General features: G+C 46.9%; 1 protein-coding gene across 1 annotated transcript in view; it reads left to right on the top strand.

Annotated features, from left to right (window-relative positions):
* LOC147889785 (uncharacterized) overlaps window positions 1-11,372 on the top strand; it is a 62,025-nt gene extending 50,653 nt beyond the window's left edge. The window contains exons 17-22 of the mRNA XM_087392101.1: window positions 9,039-9,176; window positions 9,262-9,426; window positions 9,573-9,779; window positions 9,954-10,148; window positions 10,820-10,891; window positions 11,011-11,372. Of these exons, the coding sequence (XP_087248227.1) occupies window positions 9,039-9,176; window positions 9,262-9,426; window positions 9,573-9,779; window positions 9,954-10,148; window positions 10,820-10,891; window positions 11,011-11,169 (936 nt within the window). The 3' untranslated portion in view covers window positions 11,170-11,372. The remainder of the gene's footprint in view (window positions 1-9,038; window positions 9,177-9,261; window positions 9,427-9,572; window positions 9,780-9,953; window positions 10,149-10,819; window positions 10,892-11,010) is intronic.
* Window positions 11,373-14,124: the final 2,752 nt, after the last annotated feature.

Here is a 14,124-nt window from a genome sequence, read left to right as displayed (position 1 = left end):
TCCCCCTTCAGATCCCTGTCCCTCTCCACCCCCCCCCCCCTCCCTCTTGGGTTCCCCCCACCCCCTCGCCCCTCTTGCTATGGCCATCCTCACCCCCCTCCGCCTCCGCCCCCCTCTCCACCTCCTTAGCAGGTTCTTCAGCCGTCCTTCCCTCCCCTTCCTCGACACCCTTGCCAGCGGGCAAGGGTAAGATAGCGCCCCCTTCCGCTTCCTCATCGCAGCATCCCATTTTCACGGAGTTGTTTGGGGTGGAAGACTCCTTGATGCTGAAGTGGGCACGGAAGATTGGCACGCCCATGGTGCTGAGGTGAACTTTCAACTATGCTTCAGGCGAGAGAAGACGATGTGTGGCAGTAATTTTGATCAGGCATTGTACCGGCCACTTCAGAAGTGTGCGGACTTGTTCGGGGTGGAAGTCCCCTTGATGATGAAGTGGGCATGGAAGATTGGCATTGAGCCGGTATCCACCCTAGTACGCCAACGTACAGACACGGACTACTCGCCCTCTTAACCCCCGACAAAGTCACATAAGGCAGTTTTTTTGGAACAGGCACCCACGCATAGGAGAGCCCTTTTTTCTGCTTCCCTATCCTCATGAGCTAGACCTTAGTGAGTTGGAACATACACAGGCTCCATGATGATTCTTGTAGTCAACTGCAGTAATTGATCCTTCGGCAAGAGCTATAGAGGGTAGTGGTAGGGCGGGCAGTGGACATCCTTTTGATTCAGGAGCATATGTTCTCAGCATCAGACATTAGGCGGCGACACCACCTCCTCCCGAGGAAAGGAAGGTGTGGTCCCCTGCAGTAGGACGGAGTGGAGGGGTCTCCATCTCGGTCTCAGAGACAGTGGCTCCAAAGGTTTATGATCAAGGCGAGCTTATCCCAAGACAGGTTGTTTGGATGGGAGTTAGGATGGGAGAGTCCAGGATTGGGATCCTGAACAGGTGCACCGTCCAGTCTTTTGGAGGAGGTTGACAGAGTGTCTTCCGGATGTAGACTGCTGGATTGTTGGAGGAGATTTCAACAACCTGGAGCATGGGGAGGACAAGCAGGACGGTGCCTCTTGTCTGAGATGCCAGTGGTAGAGCGGAGCACCTGGGAGCAGTTCATTTTCATGGTCAGTGGCAGAGTCTCGTGGCGAGAGTGAGAATTCAGCAGGATACCTGGCAATCCCTCTTCTCTTTCGGGCGGAGGAGACATAATGGATTGCTTGAGAGGTTAGACCGCTTCTACGTTTGGGACTGGCCACTGCACAGAGGCGTCTCTACCGGGATTCTTACATGCACCATGATGTCAGGCAACTCTCTAGCAGTACTCCACTTAGAGCAGCCCCACCGAGGTCTTTCCGTTCTCCTATCACTCCTCTCGGCCAGCCCCGTGGGTACAGCAGGGCGACAAGATGACGAAGTAGTTTTTTAGACCAATAGGCAGGCACGCAGTTGCAACATCTTCGGGATCCGCAGCATGCATACTGATCTGCAAGATATTTTAGACCTAGCCACAGGTTTTTACAGGTAGCTCTTTCAGACAGAGAGGATGACTCTAGCTTGTCTAATGGCCCGTGAGGTCGTTTGGGAGCACGCTCCGACTGTAGTCTCGCAAGATTTGTGCAAGAGTTTGGAGGAACCTTTCACGGATGAGGAGTTTTGGGAAGCCCTCAAGGCTCTCCCGACCCAAAAGTGTCCTGGCGAGGATGGCTTGGACTCCGGCCTTGTTCAGAAACTTTTGGGAGATCATCTCCACCCTTTTCGACCTAGCTTGCCAGGAGTTCTTCCACAGTCTCCCTTTCTTAGTCTCTGAGTAGGGGGTGGATTTGTTGGATCTTGAAAGGGGGAGATAGGTCAGACATCCGGCAGTGGAGACCGATCACTTTGCTTGATACTGCCTACAAGATCCTCGCCAAGGTCTTGAGTTTGCAGTTACGGCCCCATCCACTGACATCATTCACGACACATAGATGGCCATCCTTTTGGATTTGAGAAAGCTTATGATAGGGTGGAGTGGTCTTTTCTGAAGGGTACTATGCGGAGATTGGGTTTCTCAAACAGATGGATGAGAGGAGTTTCTGCACTTTATGCGGGGAGCTCTAGTCATATGCTTATCGGAGGACACACAAGCGAGGCCTTTCCTCTCTCTCGCTTGGTGTGCCAGGGCTGCCACCTCACTCCCTTCATCTTCTTGTTTGTGGTGGAGAGAGGCTTTGCCCTACTACTTGAGATCACAGGTGGCGGGCCTCACAGGGTTGAGGCTCCCAGCTGGACAGGAGAAGGAGGGACTGTTGGACTGTGAGTTTGCAGATGACACGGCCTTGTATGTAGAGGGCATCCAAGCGAGTTTGGAGAGAGTTAGGGGAGCCCTAGCTATCTACTGTTAGGCCTCGGGTGCGCGGATCAACTAGACAGATTCCAGAGGTTTCTTCACAGGCTTTGAGGGGACATTGGAGATTCGAGACTGGCGGAGCGACTTTGTCTTCTGATGGATACCGTGGGGCCATATAGCGAGATACCTGGATGCCAAGTTGGTATTGATATTACAGCAGAGCAACAGATTGCTACGGTCCTCGAGAGTGTTCGGCGCAAGCTTCTCTGTTGAAGCTTGGCCAAACTTTGCCTAGCAAGCCGTGCCTTAAAGGCAAACCAGATCCTTCTTGCTATGGCCAAGTATATTGCATCGTGGTGGTGTTTTAACAGAGGGTGCATTGGGCAGCTCTGACAGTTGGTTCAGAACTTCCTTTGGGCCGGATCAGACGGCACGAGGAATACTAGAGCCCGGGTCGCTTGGCAGGCGGTGATCATGTTGCAGGCATTGGGAGGCTTGGGTATCATTGATCCTTAGATGCAGACCGGAGCCCTCATAGGCAAGTTGGTTGTTGGAGGCCTCAGTCCAAGTGTAGAGCCTTGGAAGCTCCTCTTACGTCAAGGGCTTCTCAGGCACACCCCACGCAGTGAGGGCAGTGGCAGCATTCACACTAATGGCTCTTCTCAGAAGAGGCCCTCTTTACGAGGAAGGGTTCCCCCTTGATGAGGAGCCTTCGTAGGCTCTAGCAGAGATTAGCAGGGGCCTCATTCTCACTCAGCCCAGATGCAGAGAGGAGTTCGAGCGTGAGTACCTTGTTTGGCACCAAGAGATAAGAGATCAAGAGGGCGTATGCTCGGGCAGCGAACTCACATTGGTTGGGCACAGTGGGATAGTGGATTGGTTGGCTCCTTTGGCAGATAGAGCAAATTACCCATGGAGGTAGAGGCGAGGCTTGGCACCTTAGCGGATTTGCGAGGGGCAGGGCAGTGGATGAGAGAGATTGACCTACCATCCTTGAGTCCTGGTGGGAGGGACTTAGCATGTGGATGGACAGCAGATGGTTGGGTCAGTTTTCTCAGATTGGTGTCCCGTTGAGGATGATTATGCAGTGAGGCATCACACAACCCGATTTTTTTCCGTGTAGGACCTTGAGGCCTACTTCAGGCACTCACTGAGAGAGACCCAGAGATGGATGTGAGTCTGGATGGAATTAAGTGGCAGATGATAAGAGTGGTGGGACGTTTGAGGAAGGAGTGGCACATTGATCCTCCGAGTATCTCAGTGCAGGAATTCCCCCAAATGGAGCCTCTGGCTTTGGGAGGGTAGGCCCTTGAGGGAGGTCTAATGGGATTCGGGAGAGTGGTTCTCGCCCTCCAGGGGCATCCTTGCCGAGTAGGTGGACGAGGTGCCCTTCTTTTCTTACACCACACGGATTGGTAGGAGGCTTCAGATGGACTCTTCAATGTGAACCTCTTGGAGGAAGAGGCATTGGGTGACCCAGAGAGTGCCCCGCGAGGTCCGTTCCAGGTTTTGGACGTGGTTATGGTTCAGTTTGCGGCCGAGGAAGATCTCCTACTTCTTCTGGCTGGCCGCCCACGGATGCTTGCCCATCGGCCTATGGTTGAAGCATATGCGGGTGGAGGGACAGTGTCATTGTTGCTCTGTTGGTTTTTTGGAGACAATCCCTCACTGCCTCTGGAGTTGTCAGGGCCTGGTTGACTGAGGGAGGACACGCGTTCCAGGATGATGAGATGTCCCCAACTTATTGGATACAGGGTCAGAGCATTCAGAGGATAGAGATTCATGAGGCGGTCTCTCCTGATAGCCTTGTTCCTCCTTCTCGAGAGGACAGGGTATGGGAGGTAGTAGCCAGTATTACCGCGTGGAACATTTGGGTTGCTCGTTGCAGTCTGGTGATGGGTGAGCATCCAGTCTCAGCCTCGGCTACCTTGGTCGCCATCTGGCAGGTTATCATCTACACCATCTGCTTCACCTGGGAGCTTTAGAGGGACTACACATGGGGGATGGTGGCCTGGTTGACTGAGGGAGGACACACGTTCCAGATTGATGAGATGTCCCCAACTTATTGGATACAGGGTCAGAGCATTTAGAGGATAGAGATTCATGAGGTGGTCTCTCCTGATAGCCTCGTTCCTCCTCCCCCAGAGGACAGGGTATGGGAGGTAGTAGCCAGTATTACTGCGTGGAACATTTGGGTTGCTCGTTGCAGTCTGGTGATGGGTGAGCATCCAGTCTCAGCCTCGGCTACCTTGGTCGCCATCTGGCAGGTTATCATCTACACCATCTGCTTCACCTGGGAGCTTTAGAGGGACTACACATGGGGGATGGTGGCCTGGTTGACTGAGGGAGGACACACGTTCCAGATTGATGAGATGTCCCCAGCTTATCGGATACAGGGTTAGAGCATTCAGAGGATAAAGATCCATGAGGGAGCTCATCCGGATAGCCTTGTTCCTCCTCCGGAGGACAAGGTATGGGAGGTAGTAGCTAGTATTACCGCGTGGAACATTTGGGTTGCACGCTGCAGTCTGGTGATGGGTGAGCATCTGGTTCTAGCCTCGGTTGAATTGGTCGCCATCAGGCAGGTCATCATCTACACCCTCCGCTTCACTTGGGAGCGTGTGATGCTAGGCTCTAGGGCGACTATCGTGAGGCGCGCTTGATTCTGCAAGGCTTGGCCTTCAAGAGTTTTTACATATTCACTTTGCGAGGGATTCACTGGTTGTATAGTCCCCCCACCTGGCTATTAGCCCGAGTACCAGAGATCCCCTAGGTAGTGAGCTGGGTTTCTCTGGAACAGGCCGGTTTTTCTTTCAGCCTTTTCCGGTTTTTCTATACTCAGCACCTTCAGGGCTGCTGTTATGTATGAATTCTTTCAAGCATTAATAGAAGGTTTCATTTCTTTGAAAAAAAAAAGTTCCTCATGCCAATATAGATCCTAGGCCATGGCTAAATATAACTTGAGTGCTTTTTACCCCTTGGACCTCTATTCCAGATGATGTTTCTAAACTTGAGTCCTAGGGCCTTCACCCTTGGCTAACAACCTCACTTTCTTGGGTCCCTCCTAACCCTATGGTTGTCTACTAGCAACCATGGTTAGCCAGGGATGTAACATACTTTTGTCCCTCGAGGTATTTACGTCCATATGAAATGAAGTAGGGGAACCCTACTCTTTGAGCTAGCAATTCGCTTTTCATATGGATCTATCTAACATATATTCCACAAAATAGTGAATCTTAAAAGTAAGTCATGGTCTAGTGGAACATACTCTTAGACTTTGGTCCTGGTTTGTCCTTGTAGAGAATTGGCTCAGTCTCCACTGCACTATATGGATAGCTGCCTAAAGAGTAAACTTGGCTTTTCAAGCAATGCCTTGGAGTGTCTTTTTAATAGAATGAGCTCGCATGCTTTGGGGGGGGGGGGGGGAGTTTGCGGGCGCCTAGACCTAAACTCGCATATACCAATCAAAGCTATTTTGTCCCTACCAGCTGAAGATTTGGCTTCATTCTTTATTGCTCTTGGCCTTGGCAGTCACAAGGGGCTGGGAGCTGAGGGCTGGTGCTCCATGAAGAGGATGAATTACTGGATTGTGCATGCCTAGATTTAAACTTCCTTATACCAATCCAACATGCAATCACAACGGGCTCCATGAAGAGGATTAGTTGCTTGTCTGTTTGATGGAGAATGAGGGCTTAGTCCCCCTTACTAAGGCAATAGGGCCTTCTGAGTTGGCCCATTCGGGGGGGAGCCTCGTGGTCAGCAGCTCCCAATTTCTAGCCTGGACGTCCCTTACCGCATCAGGATTTCTGGAGATTGGGACCTTGGAATTATCTAGAGATCCTGGGCTCTTACCCTCTACCCCTGTAGATAACGCTTGTGATATTGCACCCCCAGGAAGAGGGTTCGATCAGCGTAGTGGGCTCCCAAACACACCCAGTTTGGAGATTCCAGTTTGCCTCCATAGGGTTGGAGAAGAGGTCCTCAGTGGTGTTTGATGCTATTGGGACATCAGATTTCCGCAAAATGGAGGAGTGGATGGGGCCACATGGATTGAACCTTTTGCACGCCCATGGTGCTGAGGTGAACTTTCAACTATGCTTCACGCGAGAAAAGCCGATGTGTGGTTTGGCGGTAGGAGTTATCAGATTGCCAGCTAGAAGGCCTAATGAGGGCTGACTGGCCCCTACTTCTGCTGCCACCTGGACGATCTTGGCTGACTGATTCCATTGCTGTGGTGGATGATGGGCATGCCTACTGTCTCATCTGGAAACTTGCTTTTTGTGATTGCCTGTGTGGTGGCTGTGCCTGCCTTGTGGCCCAGCCCGCCCACTCTCAATGCCAAAATCGGTGTGATGAGACATTGAACTGTCCCTATGAAAGCCTTAGGGAAGAGCTATGACATAGCATTTGTGAGAGGATGCAATTGATGGTACCAGGCATCTTGCAGAGAGGTAAGACATAGGTGTGTTACGAGTGACAATTCTTCAACGCACGATGTTTTTAAAGAGTCGGAGTACTTGTGTAATCATGCCAAGATGGTGAACTAAGTCCGAATCAATAAAATTGAATAACCAAGCAGTATCCACGATGCTGAGAGCGATGGAACAGCCACACAATACAACGTTAGAGGCCTTTTTTCTCAAGATTGAGGAAGGGAAGCAATGGCAGACATTTCTAGATTTGGAATCAAAGATGGGGTGTCTGGTACTTTAAACTCTGCAATTGATGTTGTTCTTATGATTTGTGATGCACTTGGGCAAAACTGTACCAAAAAATAATGCTTGATGCACTGACAATTGATATGAGAATTTTAGCACTTAACTGCATTGCCCAAATCTGACCAATGCACTATGTAGAGCAAGCTGCTACTCGATCAGGACTAAACGTATCCAAAATAGGATAAAATGGCTAAAATTTATAGCCTTGAAATTCTCAATTTTTGCAAGTAAAAAGTTCCAAAGCTTTTGAATTTGAACCTTACATTCTTGTTGAACATCGCCGGCGTTTTCCTGCTCCTGGGGGTATGTGGTCACTTGGAAGTTCTGGTTGGCTCCTCTAGTGAGCCTCAGTCCACTGTTGAACTGGTTCTTCCTGCTATGGGCCTGGGTTTTGGCTATGCAGCCTCTAGCCACATGTCTTCTGACACGCTCTTGATAGTCTAGTGATGAGGCATCATTTTGACCATTCAAAGCCTACCTGGCTCTTGCCATGTGTCTCTGTGTCTTTTTTCCTGTGTTGAAGGCCCCTTTCCAAAAGTTTTTTGGGCTCAATGTGCATAGGCTGTTGCTGGGTTAACTGGACCCTCAACTCATTGAACATATGCCAAGGAAATTACAAAAAGCCCATGGGGGTTTTTGTGGCCTTGAAGAGCGGGAGACAATTTGTAAGGCTATTATAGCCTTCGGTTTGCATGATTAGGAGGGCCCCTTATCATAGGGTTCCTTTGTGGTTTTCACATTCTGTTGGAAAACCTAATGTCATGCCACCACAATTGGGTCAGTATCTACTGCTCATGGAAACACTGAGGACAGGCTTACTTCGGTTTCTCTACATTTGCATGGCATTGGTCCACTGATTCGAGGATTTAGTAAAATACAAGGCAGTCTTGAGGTCAAACTGTAGATGTCCACGTGTAGCAGCCCTCCCCTCCCCCCCCCCCCCCCCGGTCCAATATGAGGAGAGCAAGGGCATAGGTAGGATAGGAGACATTTGGTTTTGCTCTCACTGGGGTTACCATTTAAGACCACTTTTGGTGTCCATATATGAATCACATAGGATACACCTGTAGGCCAATACTAGCAGATCATACTCACGAGGTAGCTGATCAATATTAGCAGATCAAACTCGCGAGGTAGTTGATCAATACTAGCAGATCAAACTGATGAGGTAGTCGATCAACCAACTGGTTTGACCAGCTGGACCCAAGTCTGTCAAACATCTAAGGTTGAGTGAGGTGGCTGACATGATCAGACTCTAGGGGCCACCTTTGGGGCTTTAACTAGGGACTTGTCCTGGCTACATAGAACCTCAGAAAGGGTGCGGAGGAGGGTTAGTAGTGTGTTGCCGTGTATGAACTGTTCTAGCTGTATGTTCTCTTTAGTATCACCCTTAGAGTTGATCTAGTGTTGCCGTGTATGAACTGTTCTAGCTGTATGTTCTCTTTAGTATCACCCTTAGAGTTGATCTAGTCTTGTGGCATGCTACACTTTTCTCATTAGGGAACAGAGCTCTTGGTGATCTGTCTGCAGTGTCTTGCTCTGATTTGAGATGGAATACTTTCTTATAGTGCTCATTGATATTCCACTGTAATCAACTTGGATGTATGTTTTGTGCTCTGGTTTTTATTTCTTGAACTTAAAGCAATGTAGGGGAACTTCTAGAGTCATCTGTTGTGGCCTCCTTTTTCAGCTTGTAAGATTAAAGAAGGAACTTCAAAACGTTCTCGACATGGAGAAAACCTTGAGCTGCTACTGGGTGACATCAGTCCTTTGGCATGGTTTATAAAACATTATGTTTGTAGACCTCAGTAACAGAACCAAAATTTGATGAAACACCTTTTCAGGATATACTTTATATGTCTTTGGAAAGGCTATTACATGCTAAGCCTTCCTTCATTGAGCGAATTTACAATCAAGATTCACTGTTAGAATCAGAACAGAGCGAAAGCCTCTAAAAGGGTATGGATCATATGATACATCTACTGTATGGCCTTTGCAGGTACGATGGACAGGGGTTACCACACAGCATGGAACATCCCCTTTTGTAGAGGAGATGTACGATCGTATCAAGGAAACCCTGAATGAGTATGAGGTCCTTCTGAATCGCTGGCCAGAGTACACTTTTGCATTGGAAAATGTAAGTCGCTTGTTGAGCATTTAAGTGCCGTTTTCTAATTTTAGCTACATTCATCTGAAGTATATTCAATCCCATGAATTTGCAGGCTGTTGCTGATGTAGAGAAAGCTATAATATCTGCTTTAGAAAAGCAATACGCTGATGTCTTGACACCCCTCAAAGATGTTATGGTACCCAAAAAATTCAGCCTCCAATACATGCAGAAGCTAACAAGAAGGCGTGCTCTGGCTATTTACAGTGTTCCTAATCAAGTAAGAGAAATAGTACAAGTGTTTCGAAGTCCTTAACTTGTGGCAATATTAGAAAGGGCTCTTCTTTGCCACAGAACAGGATGTGTTGGTATTTAGAATTGAGTCTCGAAGAAGCACTTATGAAGCTTATGTATGATGGCCTTTAGCTTGGAATCTTCTTGAACACAATCAAGAGGTTGCTGGATGCTTTGCGGCCAAAGATCGAGCTTCAGATGAAATCCTGGGTAGCTTGTTTGCCCGCTGAAGGGAGTGAGAAAGGAGGCTTTGGGGAGAGACTCAATGAGGTTACAGTGATGTTACGAGCGAAGTATAAGAACTTTTTGCAGGCCATTGTGGAGAAGTTGGTGGACAATGTAAGTATGTAGTACTTGAACGTTTGATTCTATAATGACGGAAAAGACATCATGTCTTCTGTGACTTTATGGTTTTGCTTATGATGATAGATGATGGCCTATAGTGTTTGCTGCCTGAATGTCTTTGAAACTTGTGTTAGTCCTCAAATGCCATTTTTCGTCTCCCATTCACAGGCACGTATACAGCGGACCACAAAACTCAAGACGATACTTCAGGATACTAGGGAAGCAGGTGGAGAATCAGAAATCCGTGATCGAATGCAGCTTTTGAACTCACAATTGGTGGATACAATAAGTCATCTTCATGATGTGTTTTCACCTCGAGTTTTTGTGGCTATCTGCCGTGGATATTGGGATAGGATGGGCCAGGTGTGCTTGAGAACTACTTCAAAGGCTCCGCTAGTTTGTTTAGAATACAGTTGTCCCAGCCTTTCTTGCCTAACTTTTGGTTTTCTTATAATGTAGCAAGATCAGTGTTTTCTCAGCCGAGACAATTATTTAAGTGCACTTAGAGCAGGTCCCCATGCTGTGGTTTTTTTGATCATTTTGAAGATCCAGAACATTTTTGGTTGTCCCCATGCACCAGACCTCAACCCGCTCCACCAAATCCGGAACTTGAATGACCGGAGTTTTGCACTGCGACGAGGGGTTCTGGGGGGTGCCTGGGGGCAACCCTGGCATGCGGAAATGTCCACTCAGGCTCCCTTTTCCTTTTTCTGGCTGCCTCTGTCATTACCAGCTGCTCCCGTTCAGCTCCCGTTTCCTATTTTTGCCACCTTTTTCATTGTCGCCAGTTGAAGGGCCTGCAGGTAATTTCAGGGTGGCCATGGGAACCATCCACCCTGGATGCGCTCGAATTTTCCCTCTAGCGCGGGCTGGAAATTTCCCCTGCCAGCAGTGGACATTTCGGTGGCATGGGGACCTGCTCTTAGCATTTTGTAGATAAGTTGCATCGTTAGCACGTATATTTCGCATAAAATTGTCCAGTTCACCAGTTTCCAAGTTGGGCAAATAACGGTTTTCATCTATGATGACTACAGGATATATTGCACTTCTTGGAAACCAGGAAAGAAAACAGAGCGTGGTACAAAGGGTCATGCTATGCATTGGCAGTAAGTCATTGGAACTGCCCAGCTCAATAGCTTGTTCAATGTTTACTACCAGCTTTTTTCCCTTTTCTCTGGTATTGGTAAAACTGAAATATTGGGGTCATGTACTTCTGTATGGACAGATTCTCGACGATTTGTTTGCTTCTCAAATGCAAAAATTGCAAGGGCATGCTTTGCAAGAGAAAGACTTGGAGCCACCTCGTTCTGTCATGGAAGCACGATCTATGCTTTCCAAGGATGCTCAGATTGGTCTAAATGACTCAAACTATCTCTATTTCTAAGGCGGTCATACCATATTACGTCATACCATATTATTTTGTAAATTCATAGTTTTAGCATTTATCATTCTTTTATGATGGTGAATAAAGTGATCTGTATACAGCCTCATCAAAGTGGCTATTCTGATCATGCCAGCTGTAAGTTGGAGAGAGAAACACCCCTTTCATTTGAAATGTGGAGGGGGAGACAACTGTACATCATATAATACAAGCAACAAATTTCTTTGCCAAATTATGCTTATTCTGTACATTAACTTTCCTTGTACCTTTAAAGGCAGATGATTGATGTTGCAATGGCGAAGTAGCATGTTGCGTCAGTTCACATTTATCTGAGACTTCAAATAATCCAATTGGTAATGCAAAGAGCCATTATTTTTCTTGGCCATAAGAAGCTATAAATAGTAAACCTTTCTGTGAAGATATTAAGGCCGCCTATGGTGCATTGAAAGCATCTGGGCACCAACAAAGCACCAAATATAGGCAAATTCGAAGGTCTTGGTAGCTTCGACAATGTAACATCAAAAGACTTATGAATAGAGTTGCAAAAGTGCACATAAAACCAAATCGAATGTGTAATTTAAATGAATGACAAGGAAGAGGCTTAAAACCATATATGAAACAAGTTGTAAATTGAGCCAGTAAGGAAGCAAAGTGGAAGGAAAGAGCCACTAGGGTTGGGAGTTGAGTGTGAATCAGGGTGGATGGGGAACATTGAGAGTGGCTAGAGCAAGGAGTTGCTATGTGTCCATTGCAACAAGCTTATAAAAATGGCTAGCTTCATAGAAGGGGATTCTTTCATAAACTATAACAAGGGAAATATGAATTAAGGTCGAGACTAATAAAGCATATTTGCAGGTCATTAGAAACCCAGTATAGTTGCTTATGCTTGGGCATTGATGACGACATAAGTGTTGCTTTGCTTGCTAAGTATGTCTTCCTTTTGTTTTTCATGAAAGTTTTTGTTTACCTCTTTTTTCTTCTCTTTCATTTTCCCTTTTAATTTTTGTGTACCATTGGCTTCATAGAATTATTAGCTGAAAGATTGGCAGTGTTGCTATCATTGTAGCTATTGAAGGCATCTGATTGAGGGTCTTGGTAGAGTTCCTCATCCAAGAGTTCCATGAATCCCTATTGAAATTCTTTTTTTCCATGAACACAAACTAATGCTCCTCTTTGCAAGAAACCACAAAACTTATTTTGGTCTAGTGCAACAAGCATTAGATGAGGGACTTTCATTTCTATTTCATCTTCTATTCTCCATCTAGTTGTTAAATATGGTATCATTACCCTCCATGGCACACTGGATTAATCAGGGGAAGAGGAGGGTTAGGAAGGGGAATAGGGGTGACCAAAGGCCCCCATTGTTCATCTAGCTTGCCAGGGCTCTAGATCTTCTCCTCCTCTACCACTACCTGGCTAACGTCCCCCATCTAGCTTGTTGGGGCTCTACATCTACTCCTCCTCTGTTGCTGCCTGGCTAGCATCCCCCATCACCTCATCAGGAACTCTTGGGGCTCGCTACTGCTGCTGATGCAAGGGTGGATGCGGTCGCTGAACCTCCATCACAGGAGGATCCGCGGTGGCCCCTCCCTCTAGGGGAGGTGGATCTCCACGTAAGGGCTCCTGCTACTCCTGCTCCTCCTCAAATGCCTCACAAATAACCCTGTCTCTCTCTACGTCTGGCCCTCTCCCTACGGTGCTTCCAAGCCTATTTGCTTGGTTTGTTTTTCTTTTTAACTTGGGTCCAGTCCCCTTGTGAGGGGGTCACCTAGGGGGTTTGAGACTCCTGTTGCTCCTGTCTTAGGGGGTGAGCATATGTCAACAAATTCATAGAAGTCACTTTTAGTTGGGCTAAGCATTATACCTTCTTGTCTACACCTAGCAAAAACCTTGCCTAGATTTTTAATAGAAACAAAAATCATCCAAGTATACAGCAATGAAGTTGTTGACATAGTCCTAGAATGTGTCCACCATGAACCTTTGGAAAGTAGAAGGAGCATTTGATAATCCAAAAGGCATCACTTTTGTGGCATAAGCACCCCACTCTGTAATTAATGTTGTCTTATACTGGTCTTTAGGTGTGATTGAGATCTAGTTGTATCCATTGTAACCATCCATGAATGAGTACATCTCACGTTCTTTAGCTTGGTCAAGAATTCCATCTATGAAAGGAATTCGAAATGGATCTGACACTACTTGAGAATTAAGCCTTTGGTACTCCACATAGACTTAGAGCTTCCAATAATTTGGTAGTACAACTTTTGAAAATAACCAATCACTTTGACCAATGGCATAGATGAATCCTGCTTGAATCAATTTATCCAGTTTAGCTTTGACTTGCTTGGCATAATTTGGATTCATACGATACCCTTGTTGTTGAATGGGTTTGGCATCTAGAATCAATGGTATTCTATGATGATAGAGCATATCTATATTACTCCATTCAAACACATCTTTGTATTACAAATAATAAATCCTTAAGCACAAGTGGAGCTGGTTGCCATGTAAATGCATGCTAACACCCAAGGGTCTTCCTCACTTCCCAAGTTGAGTTCTTGTGTTGGTTCTACGATTAGATGTTCTGCACCAAGCCATGTAATAGTAAGTGGGTCCTCGACGGCATTCCTCTTCCTGATGTTCCTCATCTACTTTACCACACCTCCGTGTAGCCATCATTACCTCTCTTTCCTCATCCCCTGAAGAAGCTTCTAACAAGGATACTTGTTTTTCTCCTTTCTTCCTCAATCTAGGACACTTCAGGCGATAGTGACCTTTTTCATTACATTCATAGCAAGTGACCCCACTCTTATCTCGAGGCCTATCTTCACTCTTTGGTGCTCTAGGTTGTCGTGCATTAACCAAATGCAATTTTAAATCAGCAAACTCTGCCATCAATTGGGAGATATTATGATCTAACTCAGAGGACTTTGGTACTTGAGGAGTGCCCATTACCTCCAC

The sequence above is a fragment of the Dipteris shenzhenensis genome, chromosome 20 (assembly GCF_047967505.1).
Source record: "Dipteris shenzhenensis isolate YYH24624 ecotype China chromosome 20, Dip_SZ_1.0, whole genome shotgun sequence".
Classification (NCBI taxonomy): Eukaryota; Viridiplantae; Streptophyta; class Polypodiopsida; order Gleicheniales; family Dipteridaceae; genus Dipteris; species Dipteris shenzhenensis.
Note: the sequence above shows the minus strand (reverse complement) of the source record. Positions and strands in the feature narration are given on the sequence as shown.